At 41.2% G+C, this 23,765-nt stretch overlaps 2 protein-coding genes and 1 long non-coding RNA gene across 3 annotated transcripts; all 3 read left to right on the top strand.

The window, feature by feature from the left end:
* Window positions 1-9,013: 9,013 nt before the first annotated feature.
* hsd17b1 (hydroxysteroid (17-beta) dehydrogenase 1) lies at window positions 9,014-14,758 on the top strand. The gene is made up of 6 exons (XM_040120600.1): window positions 9,014-9,236; window positions 10,564-10,725; window positions 10,803-10,982; window positions 11,137-11,230; window positions 11,379-11,562; window positions 12,231-14,758. The coding sequence occupies exons 1-6, from the start codon at window positions 9,017-9,019 to the stop codon at window positions 12,384-12,386; spliced, it is 996 nt and encodes a 331-aa protein (XP_039976534.1). The 5' UTR covers window positions 9,014-9,016; the 3' UTR covers window positions 12,387-14,758.
* A 147-nt stretch (window positions 14,759-14,905) lies between these two features.
* On the top strand, window positions 14,906-18,333 carry si:ch73-141c7.1 (coenzyme Q-binding protein COQ10 homolog, mitochondrial). Its single transcript, XM_040120610.1, has 5 exons — window positions 14,906-15,138; window positions 15,652-15,804; window positions 16,139-16,331; window positions 16,981-17,082; window positions 17,752-18,333. The coding sequence occupies exons 1-5, from the start codon at window positions 15,035-15,037 to the stop codon at window positions 17,902-17,904; spliced, it is 705 nt and encodes a 234-aa protein (XP_039976544.1). The 5' UTR covers window positions 14,906-15,034; the 3' UTR covers window positions 17,905-18,333.
* A 1,771-nt stretch (window positions 18,334-20,104) lies between these two features.
* On the top strand, window positions 20,105-21,571 carry LOC120785717. The gene is made up of 3 exons (XR_005706639.1): window positions 20,105-20,980; window positions 21,090-21,211; window positions 21,322-21,571. It is a non-coding gene; the product is annotated as an uncharacterized LOC120785717 (long non-coding RNA).
* The last annotated feature ends 2,194 nt before the right edge of the window (window positions 21,572-23,765 follow it).

Genomic DNA, 23,765 nt, shown 5'->3' with positions numbered 1-23,765 from the left:
TTGAGTGTAAGGGCGTGAGGGACATGAGCACCGACCAAACTTTCAGACACGCCAAACCTGTCACCATCCAAATGAGTTGCAAACAAGGAATGTGAAGGTGAGTTCATAACAGCTTGATGAGCAGAAACTAAGAGAAGCTGGAATGTTCCTGAGAATCACACTGGCTCATCAGCTCAGTTTATTGCCTATATTAGGCTGTCATGCCATGGCATTCCCGACATGCCCATCAATGAGATTGCCATGCCTGTCCCTCCCACAATTGAACTTGATTTCTCGGGTTGGCGAAGTCACGGAAAAAAACCATCTTATATAACCAGCAGCTAATAATCATGCGTTTGGGCTTCTCTCCTCCATCCTGCTACGTTATCTCCACAGAAGTCAGCTTTCTAAACCCAAATTATAGGCCAAAAAGTCCTTATGTAATAATTACTAAGTATGATAAACTGTCAGCTAAAATGTTCACCCCAGATACAGCTGAGTGATCTGCTTATGTTGGACGACTTATGCAGTTCTGGGAGGGACATGCAGCACAGCACGTTTCCCAGAGCTTTCTTTTGACCCTTGCTCTCTCGTCTCATAACCACAAGACAGATTCAAATGCTGTCTACCAAAAGGATGTCTGAGAAATTTGCCGGCCCGTCCCAGTGACCCCTTCTACCTCTGTCGAAATGTACCTTAGCCTTTAACTCTCGCTCCAATCCCTTTGAGCCCAGCAGCATTCGAGTGTGGGCGGACTGTTAATACAAGAGCAGGAAGACAGGAGAAACTCTCAGCCACATTTGCAATATAATGAAAGGCCACTGAAATGACAAAAGAAGGAGAAATGTGTGATAAGCACGCAACACCATTTGCAGTAAGCAGAAGCACACTTAAGGGACTTGGTTCTTGATCTTGGTCATTTTATGTGAAGAAAGTGATGTTGACAGGTGATAACACCCGGATGGTCCTTGGGAATGTTTTGTATATGCATCCTCAGCTCAGACTGGGAGGCAGTGTGGAAATTAACTTCTACACTGTTAATTTACATACTCCACCCTTTATTTAGGATCTCTGTGCCAATAAATAACTCTCAGGTGCAGAGGTAGCCAGACAGTGTTTTTAGATTTTAAGAAGCATATTATTCTTCTTTAATTTTCTATTTTTTAATAGCAACTATGCCAATTGGCTTTTACCTTTGCTAGCTCTTCTGTGTGACAAGACATTAACAGCATCACGTTTCCCACAGCTGGGTGATATGAATTATACAATAACCACAAGATGCCTTCAGAGTCCCCGGTCCCAGTCTGTCAGCAAGCATTTGAGAGAGAAACTGGATCCCCTCCAGCTCCTGTAAGTTCAGAAGAGAAAAAAGAAGTGATCACCATAAGACAACAAAAAGCATATTTTTGACCAAGATCCTTTATAAAATTAATGTGATGTTTTTGTTTAGGCTTACTGTTTTTTTTTTTTTAAATCTATGTTGCTTTTAGACTTTGCTGACGTGGTTATCAGAATAAACAATTGGCTTTTGTACTTTATAAAAAGGAAACATCAACCATCATATGAAATATTGCTAAAGACAGATATCTGGGCATTTTAATGACCTCAAATGTGACCTTTCACTTTAAACCTTTTAAAAATGTCCCTTAGCCCTGGAAATGAGTTTACTTTCACCGCCTGTTGTAAATTGAAATTGATACAAAGCACAGCAGGAAGTGAAACAGAAAAACAAACAACGCATATGCCGAACATGTTAAACAGATACTCTGAGCAGGCGGACTTATGTGAAAGATACGAGGTGGAGTTTTATCTCAGCTTTTATTGCAGGGCAAGGCTATCTGTCTTTTACTGCAGCTTTTTCTCAAATGTAGCATGAACGAAACCGTTGAGGAGCCAAGCAATGAGAACACCGCAGTGTCAGAAAAACATACCGACAAACCAGAACAGGGATGTTAGAAATGAAGACAGACCACATTTCTTTCTATTCAGGGGCTTGAGAGAAGTATTTGTTAAGGTAATAACAAGGACTAGCTCTAAGATGTGGGAGTGTGGGACATACTGGGCCTGTGCGGAGAGCAGATGACAAAGGAAATATGATCGTCTAAAAGCTTCAATCAGAGAATGGGAGAGAAAAAGGGCTCAGGGTGATAGGCATATAGCAGCTTTGCAGGCCACAGGTGTAAAACTTTGTGTCACTGTGTTCTTGGGCCCTGCCAACTGCAAGCCAAGGCAGTGATTGTGCAACAATGGTACGGGCTGGCAATCTCAATGGCAATCTGCGTTCCCATAACTTTCTAAGGCAACAGTGATTATGAAAGACTGTCTGCCAAGGTTTCACTGCAGCTTTCCTTTAACAGCAAGCTTGTGCAAGCTGGTAAAATAGGTGGGGTATCCTTGACCAGCAGAGAACAAAAAAGAACAGCAACAATGCCGTCTCCAAGACTAACACCAGGACAAAACGTCGTTATTCAGGTATAAGGACTGAATATCTTAACTGCAGAGCATGCTACTCTCCTTTTAGGTGAGCTGTATGCATTTGCGAGTGAGGGGAAGTGGGTTTGGTAAACATTTGCGCCAGAAAACAGAAGAAAGATCTACGGTAAAAGAGAGGCAGGGACACGTGTGAGTGCCAAATGTGAGATGTTGCAGTATTTTTAAAAAAGCGTGTAATGTGTGGTGGTTGTTTATGTTTGTGGGAGGTCTTGCCACTTACTGTCATGCATGCTAACACAATCCATCATGTTATGTCTACACACTTAGTTACAGTGTGTCCAGACCCAGCTGTAATCAGAGGGTATCCAGGTAACCAGGTGGTGGGTGGATTGCACCACTGATTTCATCAGTGTCTGGAGGAGGGCAAGAATGTACATGGAGAAGCATTATTTAGATATGATTCAGAAGAAAAGAGAGAGAGAGAGAGAGAGAGTCTCGGGGGCACTGGCAGGAAAGAAGAAGAAAGAGGAAGTGCAAACTGCGAGGGCAGAAAGACGCCGTTTGGCGTGAGAACTGTGCAGAGAGAGTGGCAGTGCTACAGCATGCCTGTATTTACTTCCGAGAAGTCTTAACAAAATTTTTGGAACACGCCAGCATGGCTGAGTCACTTGCTGTGCCCCAACACACCACCCGTCACTTGACTTCACCACATCACAGGCTTGGGTGCTGATGCATGGAGTGCCTGGCATTCTCCGCCTGCTCCACCTGGAGCATAGAGACAGAGAGCCGAGAAAGTAAAGATACAACACTGGAGTCTGTGCTGCTGCTGGAAAGTCTCAATATATATCCACCCAATTTTTAAGGAATGTACTGTATATTTTTTATTCCAGAGTACTACTCCGCCTCACATTCAACCACTGACCTTTTGAAGCTCCCCTTTGAATCTACAATCATCGGCTGTCTCCGACTGTATTTTCCCAGCCAGACCAGGGATTTCACCCAGCAAACCTCTGCTGATGAGATCGGCCCTTAGACAGTCAGAATTTTCTTGTGTATGTTATCTAATGAGCTGGATCTCGCACCAGAACAAGCCTCCGATACAAAGTTCAGATATGCTTGTGCCTGTCGAACAAACAAAAGTACCCATGATGGTGCAGCTGCAGCAGCTATGCACAGACATCGAAACTGTCCTGCTTTGACCTCCGGCTTAAGCTATGACTAAGTTATCACTGCTCTGAGCTCTATACAGGTCAGGTCTAGTCCCAGGACAGACTTAAGTGCCTGAAGGCCCAGAAAGGAGCAGGAACAGGATGTCCCCAATATAACAGCGAGAAAGAATGCCTTGAGCAGCCGATTCAAAACAGAGGGGACATTTCCCATGACACAATCCCAGCCATTTCCTGGAGCTCTGAGGTTTTGTATACAAATCTGTCCTGTGGAATGCCAAATGGGCAGGTAGGGCAGTGGCCCCGAGGGTCACAGCTGACGTAAAGCCTCATGTCGGGCAGAACGCTATAAACCCTGCACAACCTCATACCTCGTATATCAAAAACTCAGGGAAAATATACATTTATAAAATATGATTTCCTAATCCCCTCCCACGACAGGACCTGAGTGACCTTTGACTTTGCCGGACCCCTTCCTTGTTTCCACAAGCAAGACTGTAATTGATGACTGTATATATACTCTCTCTGTCTTGGCACTAATAATGCTTTCAGACAGATTGCATTTCTCCCATTCTTAGGGATAAAACTTGTATGTATGTACAGTTCTAACATTATTAGGTAGGAATAAATCTTTTAGCTAAAATGCTAAAATGGTTTCAGGGAATTCTATTTTGTAGATCAGAAATTGAAAATGTGCTGAGTCTGCCTCTGTATGCTGTATGGCTGTTTCATACTTTCCACACATCTTCTCCTGTTTCAGCCATGATGATTTTACCAGAAAGGAGCGAGCCTCAGTCTGTCTATATTACCTTGTGAAAAATACACTGTGCATTTCTCAGGCTCTCTTTTTACAGTTTATTGAAGCAAACCGGCCATATGCTCCATGGTCGTCACAACAGAATGATTTGTTGGAGCCACATCTCTCATCCGTCAGTGGTTATAGCTTCTTGGTTCGGGGTTTTTATCATCCGCGATTCAATTCTTACAGGAGGGAATTCTTCCAATCTCTCACTCTAATCCCATATGTCCTGTACGCTGGATGGGTTTCACAGAACAGAGGATACTTTCTATTCACCACATGTCGCTGCAACATCTATTATAAGAGGGCCATGTCTAACTGCAACACACACAAGCACAAAACCTCTCTCAAACTTTGACAGTTTACTTGACATACTGTATATAAGTGAAATAGAAGATACTGGAATATAGGAAACTCTGGGAATAAACTAGAAATAACATGTCGCCAGGCAAAACATTTTGAAAGTAAAAGATTTGAGAGACTGCTGACTTTGATGAACTATTAGAACCATGGCTGAAGAAAAGGATATGGATTAAATGTAACTGTGTGTTGAGGAGAGAGGCAGGAAAAGGTCAGAGACAGTAACCCTACCTCATCAGATGCAGACACATAGTTATAATCATAAAATCCATCAGGTCTAGCTCAGAGCAGTCAAACGGTGGTTATACAAGGTGAAACAAACCTCTCAGACAGGTAGAGGTTGAATCAATTTGATATCAGATGGGGATTCTGCAGTAACATGAACCTAGTGGCAAAGGGACAAAAACCAGACAAAAACACAGGACAAAGTATCAAATTTCTGTCACATTCCTGTCTTCAAAGGGAAACTAGCCTTACTGTTGTTAGCATTTCTCAGCATTTATTCACTGACTTGCACATTGTGTAAGAGTGATATTACTGACCGAAATGACGAAGGATAATCTGGCCTGCATAGCACACAAAGTCACAGGATCTGAAAATAGGGTTACTTGTCCAGTAGATGAATGAAAAATGAGTGTATTTCAGTGTATCCTTTCATAATGTGAGAGATCAGGTGGTTCCCAACCTTGTGCCAGACGTATCCCCACAGCCCTGTCAGATGAATTCAAGTATCCCTCCATCGACATCACCCGTCGTGTCCGAAAAGGGGTTCGTTTAAACTGGGTAGTATTTAACTATCAGTGATATGAGAGTGGATATATAGGATGTTACAATGATGCAACTGAACTGTGAATGATCAGGTTTGTTTGGTTAAGGCTCCATTTGTGCTAACACTTTCAACCAATTAGCTATTTCAACCATTCATCCAATACTTGAGTATTTCAACCACTTAACCATTACTTTAAGCTTCGACCAATCCGGTACTTTAAACTAACTATTTCAACCAGTTTATCCATTACTTTAAGTGAACTGTTTATCCATTACTTTTAGCTATCTGCTTTATTTTAACCATTGCTTTTCAGCTAGCTTGCTCACTATTTTTCATGCATTCTTAGTTGCAACTCAGAATGTGGACAAAAAACAAAAACATTAAACGTATTATATTACTGAGCTACTCTGCAATCCACTTACACCCTGACAACTGCACCCAAGTACCCCTGGTTGGAAATCAGTGACGTGCAGTATCTTGGTAATTGTGTTTATACTCTAGTTTTTAAGATTAGCAAGAAGTTTGAGCTTATCAGCTTCAATGGCCCATTAAATTGGTTTAGGCAAACATCACTGAGAAATGTGAGGTCTGCATAATTTAGTTCAGTTGAACTGCCTTCAGTAAAATTAACCTCATTTAACTTCGTTGCCAGGTATAGCGTGACATTTAAGCCTTTCCACATCTACCACAACACGTCTTTAGCTGTTTCACTTCTGCTCATCGGTCTCACATGGGACAGCTGCTCAGTGATATTACAAACCTTGTATTGTGTCTACACCCTGCACTCATTACATGTTTCTGTCCTGGAATAGCACAGCACAACGTGCCTCACTTAGCCTGGTCCTCCAAAGGGGGAGCACGTGAATGGCCTCAAACTGGGGAGCTGTTATGCTTTTTCCTCCTGAAGCAGTGTGGCAGATACCTCTTTCCATGACTGCTCCATCTCATGCATTTCCCCCTTGAGCACGAGGCAGGCCCGCTGCCTCCACCAGTTCCAACAAACACTACTTTTTCTCCCAAAAAATGCCACAAATACACACAGCTGTGCACGTGGGATGTCCTTGCTCTTTCCTTGAGCAGCTGTAAGGTCTTCAGAAGTCTGTTTACTCTCAGCGCTGTGGGTCAAACTTGTCCAAAAGGTGTCTTAAAGGCTTTTCCAGACCACTGTGCACCTCCACTTGACCTTCTCTTTGTAATTACTGGGCCACAGGGAGACTGAGGGCCGTGTGTAGCAGGAAGCAGCCTGCGTGCACTAGACCATGGACCATAGACAGTACTATGCTGCCAGGACTCAGAGAAAATTAGTAGATGAAGTTCAGCCCATATTTTTGAGTGATTTTTGACTGTGCAAAGGTGAGAAAGAGGAAAGGAGACAGAAAGCTCAATACAGAATGAAACGAGTGTGGATTTTCTGATGGAATTTGCTTTTTCACTCAAGTTAAAGCAACACACAGTAGCCACAAAAACTTGGATGTGCCTCATCACCTCTTATACAAAATCAGTAATAATGCAACATGCACGTATGCATATAGCAAAGTATAAAGCCATATGACCCTGAGCAAGATAAGCATTAACAAAAATAACAAGTTGATGCATACAGTATACCATAAAACTGTCAAAACTCAAGCTGTTCAAGATTTTTAACAATGTTTGGGAGTTATAGATATTTGAAAGAGGTTCAAGGCCTGCTGTTATCTGTCCCACAGACTCTGGGACCGCAGCCAAGCTGATGCCATCTCGAGGGGTGGAATGCAACAAAATGGCAGGAAATTCCTACTTGGTTTGTTCCCATCTGCAGAAGAAATCCTTTCAAATCAGGCTGCTGAAATTTTGCATAAAGATGCAAGTTTTTTTTTTTTTTTTTTTTTTTGACTGGCCTCATGGGAAATTAACAAGTTAAATGCAGAAAGGAGGCTGCAGCAACTCGGTAGGAGAGGACTGTGACAAAAAATTACTGTATATTAGACTTGTTCACAACATCAACATAAACATTGGCTCTGATATTGAAGCTGCAAAAAAACCTTCATGCAAGAAGTACCATAACAGAAAAAAAGCCAAATTTCATATTGCTTAGTCTACAATCTAGATGACATTTCCTGTGGATGAATAACATTTCTTTTACACAATAATTCATCCAAACCCACCACCATGTCAGGTGTTTCTTGGCAGCTTATAATAGGAAGATAGGAAGAGGAAGATGCTATGTTCATGATTACTACTTTATACAGATTTTCATAAGGCAGACGGCTGTAACAAAGCACAAAGGATCAAGCTGTGGTTACAAGAAAAGCAGACTGTACCTGAGGTTTTTTCGCCACCTAGTGAAATCTCACTCACATGCACATGATGGTGTCCTCTAATCGCACTACATATTTTCCAGTCGCTGCTAAGAAATTGTATGATGGATTACTTGAACTGCATAACACTGCTGGTTTCAAGCTTTGGTTGAAATTTCTTTTAAAACGTCTCCTCTTAGTTCCCATCCAGTGTAGCTAAATTTGATTTGCTGATTTGCAATGCCTTTGTTTGAAATGTCTAAATCCTAAAACCCTGTGATCACAAATGACAAGACTTATTAAGATTAATTTAGACAATGAAAAGTATCTTAGTTTAGCCCTTGGGTCTCCTGATCTTGAAAACATTGACTTGTCAGACCTTTCTCTCTTTTCTCAAGACTCTACTTTAACATAATTTTCAAATTTCAGCCATTAAACGTCATTCTTAATCTTGGCAACAGTATGTGTGAGAAAGTATTCTCAATTTAAAAGGTCCTAGCTTCCTAACTAGCTTTTTCAGAGCTTTCATCAGCCAATAAAGACTTTGACATGTAGTTGAAAGCTAATAAATATATCTTTGAACTGACATTATTATGTCCCACATTCAAAGAACTGTTAAAGGCACTGCTGGATGACCTGACAAGTGTTCTGTATGAGCCTGAATGAGTTGAATGGCATCAGTGAGCCTCTGTTAGACTTGGCGGAAACAATTTCCCTCAACACAAGCCTGGGAAAAGGGTGCAAGGTCTCCAAATCAGAAATCTTTTGTGAGGAACACACTGATTTCCCTCCTTGAACCCTTAAACTCAAAAACCATTGTGCTCCTTGTTGGCTATTCTCAGCCTCGTTGTCTTAGTGTGGTCAACGGAGCACTCAAGAGTTCAGTATAGCTTTATTCATGATGTACTACAGAACAGATATTTTGATGTTTTGCTGCCACCTGGTGCTCATGACAGTGGTGCAATTTCAAGGTAAAAAAGCCATTTCTTTCTGAGCATTGATATCATTCTCAGAACCTACATTTAATTGAAGTAAATAAGTACCTGAAATTTACACTGTCAAGTACAAACAAGTGCCCCCACAAAGAGGGGAATATTTCCCATGTCTCAGTAGAAAAAAAAGAAAAGAAAAAAAACTATACTATCAAGGACATGCAAAAAAAATGGGAGGTCTCCAGGTGCCTGATAAAAGGCAGATGTTTAGGATTAGGATTGGCCTTGTGTTAGGAAAAGACATGAAAAAACTGAGAAGCATTTTCACATGCCTCCATTCTAGTGTCTGGCTCATTTCAAAGGTGTCTTCCTCACTTTGCTCCAGCTGCTCTCTATCCAAGCAGAACGTTGGTGTGCCGGGCTCCATGGACAAGAAGGTGGTGCTGATCACAGGCTGCTCCTCGGGGATCGGCCTCAGCCTGGCTGTTCAGCTAGCCTCTTACCCCGGCAAAACATTCAAAGGTAACAACAGCTGACACCAACCCACTGTGGTCTTTTATTGTAATTCTTAGAGAGCTTGCACTGGGTCAGGGAATGTTGATGTGAAGGACCTTTAAACCCCACCGAGACACCATACTACTCCTGGGGTAGAGCCTTCCTTTGCTCTCAAAACAGCCTCAGTTGTTCGGGGCATGGTTTCCACAAGATATTGGAAAAAGTCTTTTGAGATTTTTGTCCTTGTTGATATGATTGATTGCACCACATCATTTCTGCAGATTTGTCAGCTGCACATTCATGCTGCCAATCTCCTGGTCTACCACATCCCAAAGGTGTCCTGTTGGATTCAGATCTGGTGACTGGGGAGGACATTGAAGTCCACTGAACTCACTGTCATTTTCAAATGTTCATGAAACAAGTTTGAGACGACTTTTGCTTTGCGACATGGTGCACTATCATACTAGCAGTAGCCAACAATATGGGTAAACTGTGGCCTTGAAGGGATGCATATGGTCAGCAAAAATATTCAGATAGGCTGTGAGATTCAAACCGTGATTGACTGGTGTTAATGGGCCCAAAGTGGGCCAAGAAAAACATTCCCCACACCATTACAACACCACCAGCCTGGACTGTTGACACAAGGCAGGCTGGCTCCATGGATTCATGCAGTTGATGCCAAATTCTGACCTCAGCAGAAATCCAGATTCATCAGACTGACGTCTGTTCTTGGCTGACAGGAGTGGAACCCGACATGGTCTTCTGCTGTGTTTTCCCCATTCTGATGTTTGATGTGAACATTAACTGAAGTTTCTGTCCTGTATCTGAACGATTTTATGCATCTCGCTGCTGCCACACGATTGGCTGATTAATGGTAAATGGGCTGCACTTATTTAGTGCTTTTCTAGTCTTATCGACACTACTTACCACTTACTTTACCATTAACACACACATTCATACCGCGCTTTTCTATACACACACTTTTTGGGGTTCAGTATCTTGCCCAAGGACACTTCGACACAGCGGACTGGAGGGGATCGAACCACCAACCTTGCGGTTACCTCCTGAGCCCCAGCCACCCCCATGAATAAGCAGGTACACAGGTGTGCCTTATAAAATGCTCATTGAGCGTATTTGGTACTTGACCTAACAAATGACTTCACAAAGCAACCCATTAGACTTGACATTTTGCAAGAGGTAATTTGTATATATGTTTTACTTTTTTGATGTTTGACAAAACATTTGTGTCAAAGCCATTCAATATTTCTTATTTGTACTTGTGCTTCAGTCCAATGTGTTTATTCCTTTTTACATATGTATTAAAACATGTCACTGAGTGCTGCTTTCTGTTTAGTCTATGCCACAATGCGGAACCTGGCCAAGAAGGAGCGTCTTTTAGAGTCTGTGAAAGGCCTCCACAAAGACACCTTGGACATTCTCCAAATGGACGTGACGAACCGGCATTCCATACTGGATGCGAGGGACAGGGTTGCGGAGAAACGAGTGGACATTCTGGGTATGCCCCTGTCCCTGTGTGTTCTAATTAGGTTTGGAATTTGTGTGTGTTAATGAGCTTATCCTCACTGCTTACAGTGTGCAATGCTGGTGTGGGCTTGATGGGGCCGCTGGAGCTGCAGTCCTTGGACTCGATGAGGCAGATTCTGGAGGTCAACCTCTTAGGTACCATCCAGACCATCCAGGCCTTCCTACCGGAGATGAAGGCTCAGGGCCAGGGTCGCATTCTGGTCACCGGCAGCACTGGAGGGCTTCACGGTGAGACGAGCACACGGTTGAGGAGTCACTGAATGTCAACAGCGTTCCACATGTGCAGTTTTCGATAATAATTTGATAGAAAGCGTGTTAGAGCTTGCTGCCATGCATGAAATTGCCAAAATATCCCATCATGGTACTTAATGCTCTCTCACAGGTCTCCCTTTTAATGAGGTGTACTGTGCCAGCAAATTCGCAATAGAGGGAGCATGTGAGAGTTTGGCTGTCCTCCTGCAACACTTCAATATCCAGTGAGTCTGAAAGTTTGCCGCATCTTGCTCCCCTGTCTTCTGTCCTCTCCCCTGAGGGGACAGGGAAGACTGCTGGGTGTATAAAGATTGTTGACAAAAAATTGTTGATCATTAGGAAAGACTGTTGACTCGATTCTTCATCCTGCAGTGTGAGTCTCATTGAGTGCGGTCCAGTCAACACGGACTTCCTGGTCAACCTGCAGAAGGTGGAGCTTGGGGACACGTCTCTCCAGCAGGTCGATACCCACACACTGAGTCTCTATGAAAAATATCTGCAGCACTGTGGCTCCATTTTCCAAAACGCAGCACAGGACACTGAGGACATTGTAAAGGTATGTTGTACATTTATATCAGATCATGACTGCATTAGTAAAATGTATTGATGATGTTGGTGAGAACACTTCATTTTTGAAATGCGCGTGTTTAAAGGATGTTATTGATGACAGTATTTTTATATTAAAGCTAATTATAAACAGTTTTGCTGCTGGCTGACACGTAAACTTATATTAATAGCTTTTTATTTATTTTTTTATTAAAAAAATCCCCAGAGTTATAACAATTCAGTATTTTCTCTTAAATTAATTGATTTTGGGGTAGAAAAAAACAAGGCAGCATCTTAAAACATTAAAATTTTCCCATGAGACACATGAAACAATTCTTGGTATGTGAGGGAGTTTAAGTTTAAGAGCTGGTTTACGAGCTATTTAATCCTTTCACACAACTCTGAATTAATTCTCTGGCCTCCCACGTAAAATCAACATAAATTAAACCAGCCACCTCTATCATACAGCAGGTGGACCACTTTTCCCATTCAAGCTAATGGGAAAAGTGGTGTATATATATATATATATATATAGAGAGAGAGAGAGAGAGAGAGAGAGATTAACTTGCCCTATATACATTGAGCAAGTTCATCACAACAAATGAACAAAATTCAGTGTATCAACGTAAGACAACCTCTATATCTAACAGCTGTTGTGTGTTTGTCTTTCTCTCTAAGGTATTTCTAGATGCCATCCAGTCACCCAGCCCTGCATTCAGATACTTCACCAGCGGTGTCGCTCCACCTTTGACCCAACTGAAGATCACAGAGCCAGATGGCTCGCAGTGCATCCGTGCAATGAGTGAAACTATTTTCTCAGCTGAGGAACAATAACTTCCACTCTTGCACATGCAAGCCTCTACTTCATGCGCAGACCTGGTCTTCCTTTACTTTATGTGCCGAGGTTAATATTTTACTGTTTTAATTTAGATATCTGGAATTAAGTAGATGCACTCTGACTCAATGTCGTTGCTCAACTGGAAAGGGCAGTAGGTTCAGAGTTTTGTGAGTAGAGTTCACAGAAGGAAATGACTCCATGCTTCTATTTTTGTATGTCACTTATCAAAAGTTACATTCCTTATCATAAAAATTATAAAAATAGAACATTTTCTGGTTGGTGGCGAAATATTTGATAAGGATTATGTTTTATTCTTTGAGTGATACAACAGCTTTTGCATTCCAGACGTTTGATAGTTTTCTTACACACACACTGGTAGGCATATTTCTACTGGGATGTTTCCGGACACACTGTTAAAGTGAAAACACTCTAGGAACATACTTATGTAATATGTGATTGGCTATTTTAAGCAAACGGGGACAACTTACGTGCTCAAAAGCATGAAATTAAAACATAAAAGAAAGAAAGAAATCAAGCTCCAAGGATTTTTTTCTCCACAGGCAGTTAAAGCTATGTGCAGGATTTTTGTATGAATGATACTGAAAGTTTTATTTCCTTTCTGTTATTGGCTTCACCACTTGACCCAATTTGCCCAATTAGTTCTAAATGAATAAAGTATTTAAAATGAACTAAACCCCTCAGAGATTGTACTGTACAGGTGTACATGTTGTTGTCAACCCTGTAACTTCTCGGTCTCTTGTAATGGGAAGCAACATTGAATAGTAAACAGTAAAGTTGAAGTGTCACAAGGCATATTTCACAAGTATTTATAGTCATGTCAAAAAATATGTGAAAGTACGGTAGGAAATGCAGCATGTGGCCGAAGAGAGCAAGCACTTTTATTTTTTTCCAAGGATAGGAAAAACCCCGTTGGCCTTCAAACAGCTAGTTTAGTCTGTAAATGTCCTCTCCCCTAGAAGAGGATTCTCTCTCTGTCCTCTGGTCCTGTGCTCATACTGCCACAAGGAACAAACAAGAAGATGGCCTCATTTATACTATGGGGGTTGGATTTTGATGTGTCTTTTTAATCCTTGAAAACCAACAGGAATCCTCACGAGTCTTTATCAGACAGGTCTGCTTGTAGGAAAGGGATCTTATATATTTTCTACACAGGGGGAAATATTTCAAATCTAGACATACTGTTACCTTCATTGACCGGTTTAATGAAGACCTGTCAATGATTAATACATCTGTTAAAAAGCAAATGAACTGAAAGGGCAGATTGGGACATCCTCACAAACCAGTGACACACATAGAGTGGCTAAATGACACCAGAGTGGGGTAGTTAATTTCGTGAATGCCCTGCAAAAACAAATAGGCATTAACAAACACACAAACAAAAATTCTAATATAAATACTGTGATTCAAGAAGTTAGAAATAGAGAATGACCGCTAGTAGCTTTTTTTTCAATAGAATTCTAAAAGAGGTCATTTAATATCTATGGAAAGTTAAGAAATGTTGCTAAATCTTTCTGAATTGTCTTAAGTAAGTTGTAAGTATGACATTAACCGGCCTCAATTGGGCTTTTGAATAACTGTACTGCTTAAAGTGTAGGGATCAAAGACTGAAAGAGCCCCAGCTGGACCAGTATCCATTACCTGTGTACCTTTTGGCTCAGTCTGGGCCTGGTAAACCGTTGAGTCTGTTCTCCTATAACCCGAGACAGGTTATCTTGTCTGTACATCAAGGAGCTACGTTTCGGGCCAATTCTTGATAGGATTAACTGAGGTTCCTTAAATCCCTCCCTGATCAAGTGCCCTGATTCCGGTCTGAGGATCCTGAAATGGATCCCGCACTGCCTTGTTCTGGCTGTGTTACCACACAGCCACTTAATACAGCAGCACTCTAAGAGGTGTCAGCCTCTCAGAGCCTGTTGTATTATGTAGATCAGTACAATGAGAGTTAGATAAAGGCTGTTGTAGACCATATTAACAGTAAACTTAGTTCTTCTACTATCATAATTTGAACATTTTAATTTCCTCTCTGTGTTAGAGAGCTGCTGTCTGGTGATACTTTCATCAGCCCACTGTTGTTGCTCTGGATTGAACATTACTAAGGTTAATCTAAAGAGTGTAGCTGATGACCTTTTCTCCAGTGTAGCACCAAAGTCCAGGTTCACCATGTGCACGGCGTGTGCTTGCTCGGCTCATTGCTCACTAGCTATTATTTAGACTTTGGTTTGCTCACAGAACCCCCCCCCCTGTATTTCCCTTTCATTTACGTTTGGGTTGCAAGGGGTCAAACATTTAATTGGTTTTTTATGGAGGCCGCGCACGAGTCACGGAAATCACGGCTTCTCAACTTTTCCATGTAAATCTCGGACTCCCGTTTAAGGTCTTTTTTTTATTATTATTACCCGACTTGTGACCTTCCCGAGTCTCAAACCACCTACAACTGATCAACCTCAACGCTATCCGCCTTGTCTCTCCGATTGGCCAGAGCCAATGGCGCCTCTCCGCTACGTCACCGCTCTCTCCAGCCTACCGGTCAGGTGGAGCGACTGATCAGCCAGAACAAAGCCGGGTCGCGGTCGCGTTCGTCTCTCCAAGGAGCCCGCGTTAGTGCAGCCCCGCGAACTCCACCATGAGCAACAAAACGACACCTCTCCTCGTCAGGGCGCTGCTGGAGATGTCCGAGGCCCACTCTTCAAAAGTCGTGCGAGGGAACGCCAAACGAGCGAATTTCAGGTGAGCCACAGTTGGACTTTCCCGCGGAGGTGCGCGTACAGGTAGGCGACATACTGGGGGAATTTCAAGTGCGCTTGTTTAGATTGAATTGTATGAGGCGGACGGTCGTCAAAACGCAGCTCTTGGTATCATCTGGATCTTCATAATCTTTAAATTTACCGAGTTATTTCTTCATTCAGAACGGTAGCCTCAAGACCCAGTGTTTGAGAAAGGTGTGTGAAAGGGAAACACTTGGCAGACACACTTAACTGTCACTCTACTTTGTGGTTATTTTGAACCATGCATTTAAAGACAAATCTTTTATCTATATCTATATATATAAATATATAAATATATAAATATATAAATATATATATATATATATATATATATATAAAATAAATAAATAAAGGATAGGAAAAACCCTGTTGGCCTTCAAACATCTAGTTTAGTCCGTAAATGTCCTCTCCCCTAGAAGAGGACTGATATATAAATAAAACAAATAGAAATAAAGTATCCATATCCTCCCCCCAGACACTTGGGCTCCTGCGGGGCCCTGGCAGCGAGGAGGGCCAGCCTGCCTCTCTGCCCCGCCAACGCCGTCAGCACACCCAGCCGCAGCTTCATCAGCCTGGCTGTTCCCGTCAGCGCCCGCAGGACGGAGTACACCGAGTGCCGGACGTCAAGGTGAGCGCCCCTGCTCAAATATGTTGAAAAAACGACTGATTTAAGGAGACAGTAATTCGCAGGAAGTTTAATCTGTAGGTTTTGGACTGTCAGCTGGACAGAACAAGCAATTTGAAGACACGACATTGGACACGATTAAAACGATTAGTCGATTACTTGATTAATTTTAATGAAACTATTTGAAAATTGCAGCCCTAGTTCAGAGCACTGAAAAACTTACATAAAAATGTACCTATAAAAAAAGCAACAGTAAACCTTAGAGCCTGAGCATTAAAAAGAAATTGAAAATGGTTATATCATCTTGTCGGATGTCGTCATGTCACTGTGTGCCCAGGTATACTCCAGAGCAGATGTACAATGTGGTGGCCAGTGTAGACCAGTACCAGCACTTTGTCCCCTGGTGCAAGAAGTCTCGGGTCATGAGGGGGCGCAATGGTGTCGTCCGGGCGGAGCTCGAAATAGGTTTTCCCCCCATTGTGGAGCGCTACACCTCTGAGGTCACGGTCGTCCCAAACCACCAAGTCAGAGTAAGTCCTTGTCTTGTAGATCCAGAACCAACCAAAGTCCCTTTAAATTCAAACAGTACGGCCAATGTTTGTGCCATTTCGGCACTTGGACTTACTTTACTACTTCCCGCAGTCCTGCAAATTGCTAGGAATTTTTTTAGCAATTGGACATGTCTTAAGATCACTACCAAGACACGTATTAAAAGTGAAATTTGTGTAAATGTTTAAGAAACAATAGCTGGACTTTTTGTTGAAAACAGAAGTCCAAGCATTTTCTTAGTGGCGTCAGTACAGCGGAAGTTTTCTCTGAACCAGCATGGGCAGGCATTAGAGGAGCTGCAGCTTTCACATTGGCATCTCTCAGCTGTATCAGCTCCCTGTTGGTCCCGCCACAGCATCATATTTCTCTTTAAAAAATGTCTATTTCTTCAGAAATACCTTTTTGGTATTAAGTTATTCATGGCTTAGTGTGACACTCTTTTTATCTTGTTACTATTATTACTATTTTTGCAGTGTGCACAGTATTGCAGATAGACTGTCGTTTTTCATCAGCAGATGGAGTTGATTCTTGATTCTGGGCTCCTCCAGAGAGCAGAGATGACAGCCGGGGTATGTGCTCACTGCCTTTTAGCAATCAATGATAAATAAAGGTTGACTTGTTTTGAAACAGGCTGTGTGCACTGATGGATCCCTCTTCAGCCATCTTGAAACGATATGGAAGTTTGCCCCTGGAGCCAAAGACCTACCAGACTCCTGCAAAGTGGATTTCTATGTAAGTGTATAAGGTAGAATGAATATCTGGGTGGAAGTAGAATTCTGCAGTGAAAGTGGAATAATGTAAACAATGACGGGAATAAAACAGCAATGAAAGCGAATGCACGAAATTAAAAAAAAAAAAAAAGCCAGTGATCAATGGAAGAACAACTTGCCCGTGGGACTTGAGAGATCAGATCACAGGCTTACGAAGACACTAATTTCAAGTCTTAGCCTCTGTGCTGTTGTGAATGGATTACCAACTCAAAGGAAGTGCTGAGTAAAATCAGATTATGCGGTAAATTTAACCGTGAGTAGCATGCTGGTGTCCCTGGAGGCCTGAAATAGCTTTCAGGGCAGGGAACAGTGTTATGCCGCTGACAGGAGTTAAACCTTAATGTTGGCTCAGATTACATCAGGGTCAGCCAGGAAGTGGTTAGATTTCGGTAGAACGTGTTAAATAACAGATGCTGTGGGGCCGATTATCGGTAGACGTTTTAAGAAAGTAAAGTCTGACTTTTAATTCTGCCAAAGATGTCTGGGGTTTTGATTTTGGAGATCAACTGCAATTTCCACCTCTAGTAAAATGTTACTTACTACACTTGCAAGAAATCAATTTAACTCCCAAGTGAGTTAGAGTCTCGCAGACCGTTAGCTGACATGTTTGTCCCCCTCCTGCTCTCTCTAGGTGTCATTTGAGTTCAAGTCTCTTCTGCACTCTCAGCTGGCCAACGTGTTCTTTGACGAAGTGGTTAAGCAGATGGTCAGTGCCTTCGAGTCACGGGCAGCAATGCTTTACAGGAACCAGCAGGAGGTGTCATTGAGGAGGCGATCCGCATGAGGCTAACCCCCCCCAATTGATCTTCCCTCCATCCATATCCACTTGGACCTCTAACCAAACCCTGCCAGCCTGCCGCTCTTATCTACTATCAACACTTGTCTTACACGGGAGACTGGATCTTCTTCTTGCACTCACTCATATCTTCTTTTTGAGTTGACATGCACATGAAATATACTTAAAACTATTTATTTATAAGACACAAGCTAATTTATTTACTTTCTTGTACATACATGTATATTTATTTTACAGATTTCAAGCATTGTTTCAAATCATAATTTCGAACACATGTTTTCTTTGTAAAATTGTGGGAATACCGTACAAGCCAAGTGAATCCTGCTCAGTGCTGAAACATCTGAAAGGGTTAAGAGCTTTTTCTTGTCCAGAATTTTGTCTGTCGGTGGAATTAAAAAGCTCTTGTATTTTGGTAAACCTATGTCCAAGTATCATTTATAGCATTTATTTTAAATATACGGTTTTATTTCCTTATTTCTTTTTTGAGAATCTTGCAATTGACCCCAACAATTGGGCAAGATAAGAAGAAAGCGAGTATTTCCAGTGTACTGGAATTAATCCGAAACCGCTTTCTCCTTTTTGTGTATGAGCAAGAGTATGGAGGAAAAAAAAAAAAAGGATGTTTCATCCAGGAACAGATGAGTACAGTACCAATGACCTGAGGCTACAGTCAGTACTTCCCTCCCAACCAGGGCCCTGTTCCAGAGAGTAGGTTGAACAAACCTTGACTCTAACCTTGGACTCCGAATTGACTAAACCTGAGATGGGGAAACTCAAGAGTTTCAGGTTCCAGAAAAGCTGATCAGAATTAGTGCAGTCAACTCTGACTATGTTCACTCTGCAGGACTAGTGAATGAAAAAAAGACCACATCAACGTAGCAGTCACAGAGCCTGTGTTGGGGTGGAGAAGAGAGTCAATGAGTTAATACTGGTATTAACTAATACTGTTGTTATTCAGTGTAGTCCGCCAACTCATGTTTAGCAGACTTGTGCTGGGATCCTACTGTATGTTACTTAAAATTTTTTAAATATATTCATTCATCTCTAACCTGATGGAGACAAAGCACTGGTGGCAGCAGAGGAAGAAATCCAGCAGATACAATGTATGTTTATTTATAGACCAATTATTGTGACCTCGTAGTTCGGCCCAGTAGTAGTCTAATTGTTTTTGTGATTTGCAGTTTAGAAAGCGTTTAGGTTAAAACTGTAAATTTTTAATTGTCTATTTTACATTTAAAAGATCTTGCTCAGCAGCATTAATGACTGTATTTCAGCGTGTGAATCTAAACATAGTCACTGAAATGCTGTTAAAACAAGTTAAGACTATATGCAGCCTATATTCAAGATTCAGCATCCCAAATCTACTTCCAGGGAGAGAGTAAAATGTCTGTTTCAGGAAACAGTGAAATTCCTGTCAGTGCATGCAGTGCGCACATTTTTCAGTAGACAGTCATATCTGTGGGCTACAAGTTGTAGAACAGTGATATGCTTCTGTTTGTTAAATTTATTTATAAAACTGTTACACTTGGTACTACTGTAAATACTCCGTGTAATCGTTCTGCTTAAATAATGCTTGCAGCATTATTTAAAAAAATCTGGATTTTCCAGACATTGGGTTTGAAGATCTTCTTTAAAAGTCTTGAGATCTTTGATAGAGTTCAGGAAATATCCTGGGGACGGGCCCTATGCTCCAAATCATCTGAATGGATCCACCCGAAATGTGCACAGAGGCTCAAGTTAAGAACTGGTAGATTCGTATGGGGCCGTCTTGAAGATGTAATCAGTCATGGATAAAGTTAGACAAAATAAGACATCGTGGATACATTAACCAGTTACTGCAGAATGGCTGAGGAGTCCAATGTAGGAAATAAAGCACATTATACATTCTACAAACAGTATTGGATGACAGTATTGGTAACCATCAGTCTTTAATTTAGCCCAGCAAAGAGTACAGTTGTATTTTGAAGGAAACTTTGCTGGAACGTATTCAGAAAGACAGAAAAAAGACGCAAGGGAGAAATCATAGGAAACCAAGCTTAACAAAGTATATATGTATTTTTCTGAAGTCTGGTTTAAGGCAATAACATCAACTTAAACTTGGAACATACAGTTTACTGTTTGACTGTTGAAAGCCAATCACATCAACTGGTATTGTGTTATTGCTGAGTGTCTACTGGACAATAAAAAAAAAAAAAAAAAAAGGTCATGGTGAGACGTGGAAGTTGTGGGCATGGTGTCGCCTTTAACGTGAAAGGTTTTTTCCGGAATGATAAGGCTATCGGATATTATGCTCCCATCTCATTTCAAACAATATTTATAGCTGCTGCTAATGGCTCGCCGACTCAGCTCATTTTAAATATGTAAAACCTGATTCTTTGGACTGTCTGCGGCAGCAGAGATCGGGATGTAAAAACGGCACTTACATATTATGACCTTACAAAGTTGACATGTTAAGAGCAAATGGAGAAAGGGACAAATGCCTTTTAGTTGTAATGTCTCAGTTCTAAATTCAATTAAATTGTAATGACTTATTACAGTTTAACATGAAACTCCAGTAGCTATGTTGAATACTGATTCATGTAGTACTCATGGTATTGAATGCTCAATATCATAAATCAACTGAACTCAAGCACTTGGATCAAAGGGAATATGGACATTTGTGTGTTTGCCTAACTTTCTCAACTAAGACCTCAATAAAGAGAGCAGGGCATGGGCTTTTCCTGAAACTCGAATTTCTGGTTTTGCGCAATGTCAGATAAAGTATAAAAGGGGAGCGGGAGCAGAGAAAGACTGCATATAGACTGAGATTCCAAACCAGAAGGATGAAGAAGATTGCAGTCCCGCTCGCCACATTCAGCAGCTGTCTATGTGAAAAGCAGGTCAATGAAAAAAATGACAAAGTCCATCAGTGCAGAACATCAGCCAGCTGCTGAGAAATCTACTCCCTCACTTCCATAAGCCAAAACCTGGGAGCAGTGGAAGAGAAAATCACAAACATGGTGGAAAAATTTAGTGTTGCAAAACGCTGAAAAAGAAGTCCTTTAGCTACGGAGCCTTACTGGAGGTATCATAGAGCAAATGCTTTTATGGGATACAATAATTGGATATAATTCCTCCGTGTATAAACTCCTGTGTATACCTCTCACGTGTTTGGGGTAATTTGGTGTTCTCAGGCACGCCTCAGGTGGCCTTTTCTGCAGCTCTCAGGGAATCTGGCACTGGAAACATTGGACCTTTCACCACTGCGACCCCACTGCGCTACAAGACACTGCCAATAGCTACAATCCTTCAACAGGTAGTGTATGCCACAGAGGGAAAGAGGTAAAGAGAGAGAGAGAGTGAGAGCCACATGAGTGAAGAACTCACGAAATTTAATTTATTTTTCCATTCCTCTTATTTTGGCAGGCATTTTCATGGCAATGGTCAAAGGGATTTACTTCTTTCGATTCTCAAAGTTCAACAACTTAAGTCCTGCTCCCAACTCTGTTGTGAGCCTTGTGCAGAGCGGTCAACGGCTGATTTCTGTCTGGGACACCTCGGGGTCCTCTGGGCTGCAACGCTGTGGTCACCCCCCTCGAGGTGGGAGACAATGTGTACGTAGAGCTCCAGGCAAACAGGATTGTCTATAATGATTCCATGAACTACAACAGCTTCAGTGGTTTTCTGCTCTTCACTATGTCATTTTAACATCATGATTTCAGGTTTGCATGGCTCTTCATGCTTTTACAGTAGAATAAATATCTCACTTTATTCATTCTGCTAACTGGTGGCTTGGAAAGTGGAATCTGTGACACTATCTGCTGTATGTGTATTTAGCTGAACAAACAGTGGATTGTACATTTTTGAGACTATTAATCACATCTGGGTATAAAATAAATAAAATAAATATCAAGCTTCAATGTGCCATGTCTTTTTCTCTATTTCCATTTCATAATGTTTCATAATGTATGATTTTATTTGGAGAAATTTTCTTGTCCAGCTACAATACAAGTGTAATAACAGTGTGGTTATTTGTCCTCGAAGGTAAAACTGCACACAAGAACGTTATAGTTTAAAAAAACAACAACAATAAAATATAAAAAATTATATAAATTAAAAACCACAGAAACTGGTGCTTGTAAGTTTTTGTATATCTGCATTAGCCTATTTTTTTTGCATCAGACACGGATATAGTGAACGATAGATTTGGCTTGTCAGCTTTCCAGAAGGCATTTAACCTACACGAAACATGTGTAATAGGAAAAGAAAAAAACTGCATGTTGCTTGGGAAAAAAAAAAAATCTAGGTCATTATGTAACCCCATAGGGCAGTTTAGAAAGATGTGTTACCTTTCACCTCTGCCTGCAAGGACATCTTCATGTCATCTACAACATCTACATCTCTTCCTTGGACACAATGGAAAGGATGTAACCGGTTAAAGTTAACTGTGACTCATGTCAACGGCTCTCCTGTATATAAATTTTTATATACAGTCTGTGGTGTGTGATCTTGTATAGACTTGTCTATGTGTGAACCATACAGCACAATAGCCTTTGACAGACTTCCTTGAATTCTTCCATTTGATACAAACACGATACACACAGGGAGAAAACAGAACTAGGACAGAGTTTGGTCTTCTTTCGCCTGGGAGTTGTTGTCAAAGACTGTTTCCCTGTCGATATGTGCTGTTCTGTTAGACATTGTAGTTAAAGCCTTATGGTTTTTAAGCTTGAAACCAACTTTCAAATTTGAGGAAACTTTATTGTATTCATGAAAGCCAGAAAGGAGGATTTGTTTTTCTTCATCCAGACCACATTGGACCAGGTCTAGATCAAAAGCAAATATACTTAGACTTTTCAAATCTGGACTAGATTATCCCAGACAAACCAAAGACTCTTTAAAACAGAGTTTCAGATTGTTAAATGTTTATTCTATTTGTGAAAACATAAAAAAAAAAAAAGGTGGAAAACACTATTCTCTAACACAAGACCAGTCACTCAACTTGTCCTTGAATTCAAGCTGGTGTTAACTGATTTTAAATTACCAATATCCACAGATTTGACGAAATTTATGATACACTTTAAAGACATGTCCAATATGTTGTATGCCAACCCGATTTCATACAGGCAGTCTAGTGAACAACCAGCTCAGCCTTCTAGGGGCCTTCAAAGTTTTTGCGCTTGCGCAGTCAGCTACATTGACTATCGTTGTACTACGGAGGTCCCCCGCGCGGAGGTCCGCCATGTTGTCTGCAGCTAGATACTCTGGGTCTAACTGAGCATCTCGGATGCAGCAGCTTTTAAAACTATTTTGTCGATGGATTTCGGGCGAGTTAACGCTTCAAAACGTCATGGTCAAAGTGTGTTACCCTATCAGAGGCTCATTTGAGTTGTCAGTGTTAAGCACCGTATTTCAGTGCACTTTTGGGCTTCGTTTTAGTTTCTTGTTGACATGTAGCTATGTGGATAAAACCTTGTTAGGGCTCAAACTAACGATTATTTCCTTTATTAATCGTTTTGTACGGAAAATGCCCCCCCCCTCCAAAAAAAAAAAAAAAACTTAAAAAAAACAAAACAAATCCCTGTTATAATTTCCCAGAGACCGAGGTGACATTTGGTGACAGATTAATTTTCTGTCGTTCAACTAATCGACTAATCGTTGCAGCTCTAAATGTTACAGCCAACAAGTCTATCAAAGACAAAATTCAAAACCTTACATTAACATTAAAATGTCTTAAAGCTCATCACAGCGTACAGCTGTATTTTTATCCGTTCATACTGAAAACAGGACAGTTGACTAATAATCTACTCTGATCATAGGTTCATATTCATAAATCAAGCAAAACTAAAAAGATTTCAGATTTTCAGTTA

This window comes from Xiphias gladius, chromosome 3 (assembly GCF_016859285.1).
Source record: "Xiphias gladius isolate SHS-SW01 ecotype Sanya breed wild chromosome 3, ASM1685928v1, whole genome shotgun sequence".
Classification (NCBI taxonomy): domain Eukaryota; kingdom Metazoa; phylum Chordata; class Actinopteri; order Istiophoriformes; family Xiphiidae; genus Xiphias; species Xiphias gladius.
Note: the sequence above shows the minus strand (reverse complement) of the source record. Positions and strands in the feature narration are given on the sequence as shown.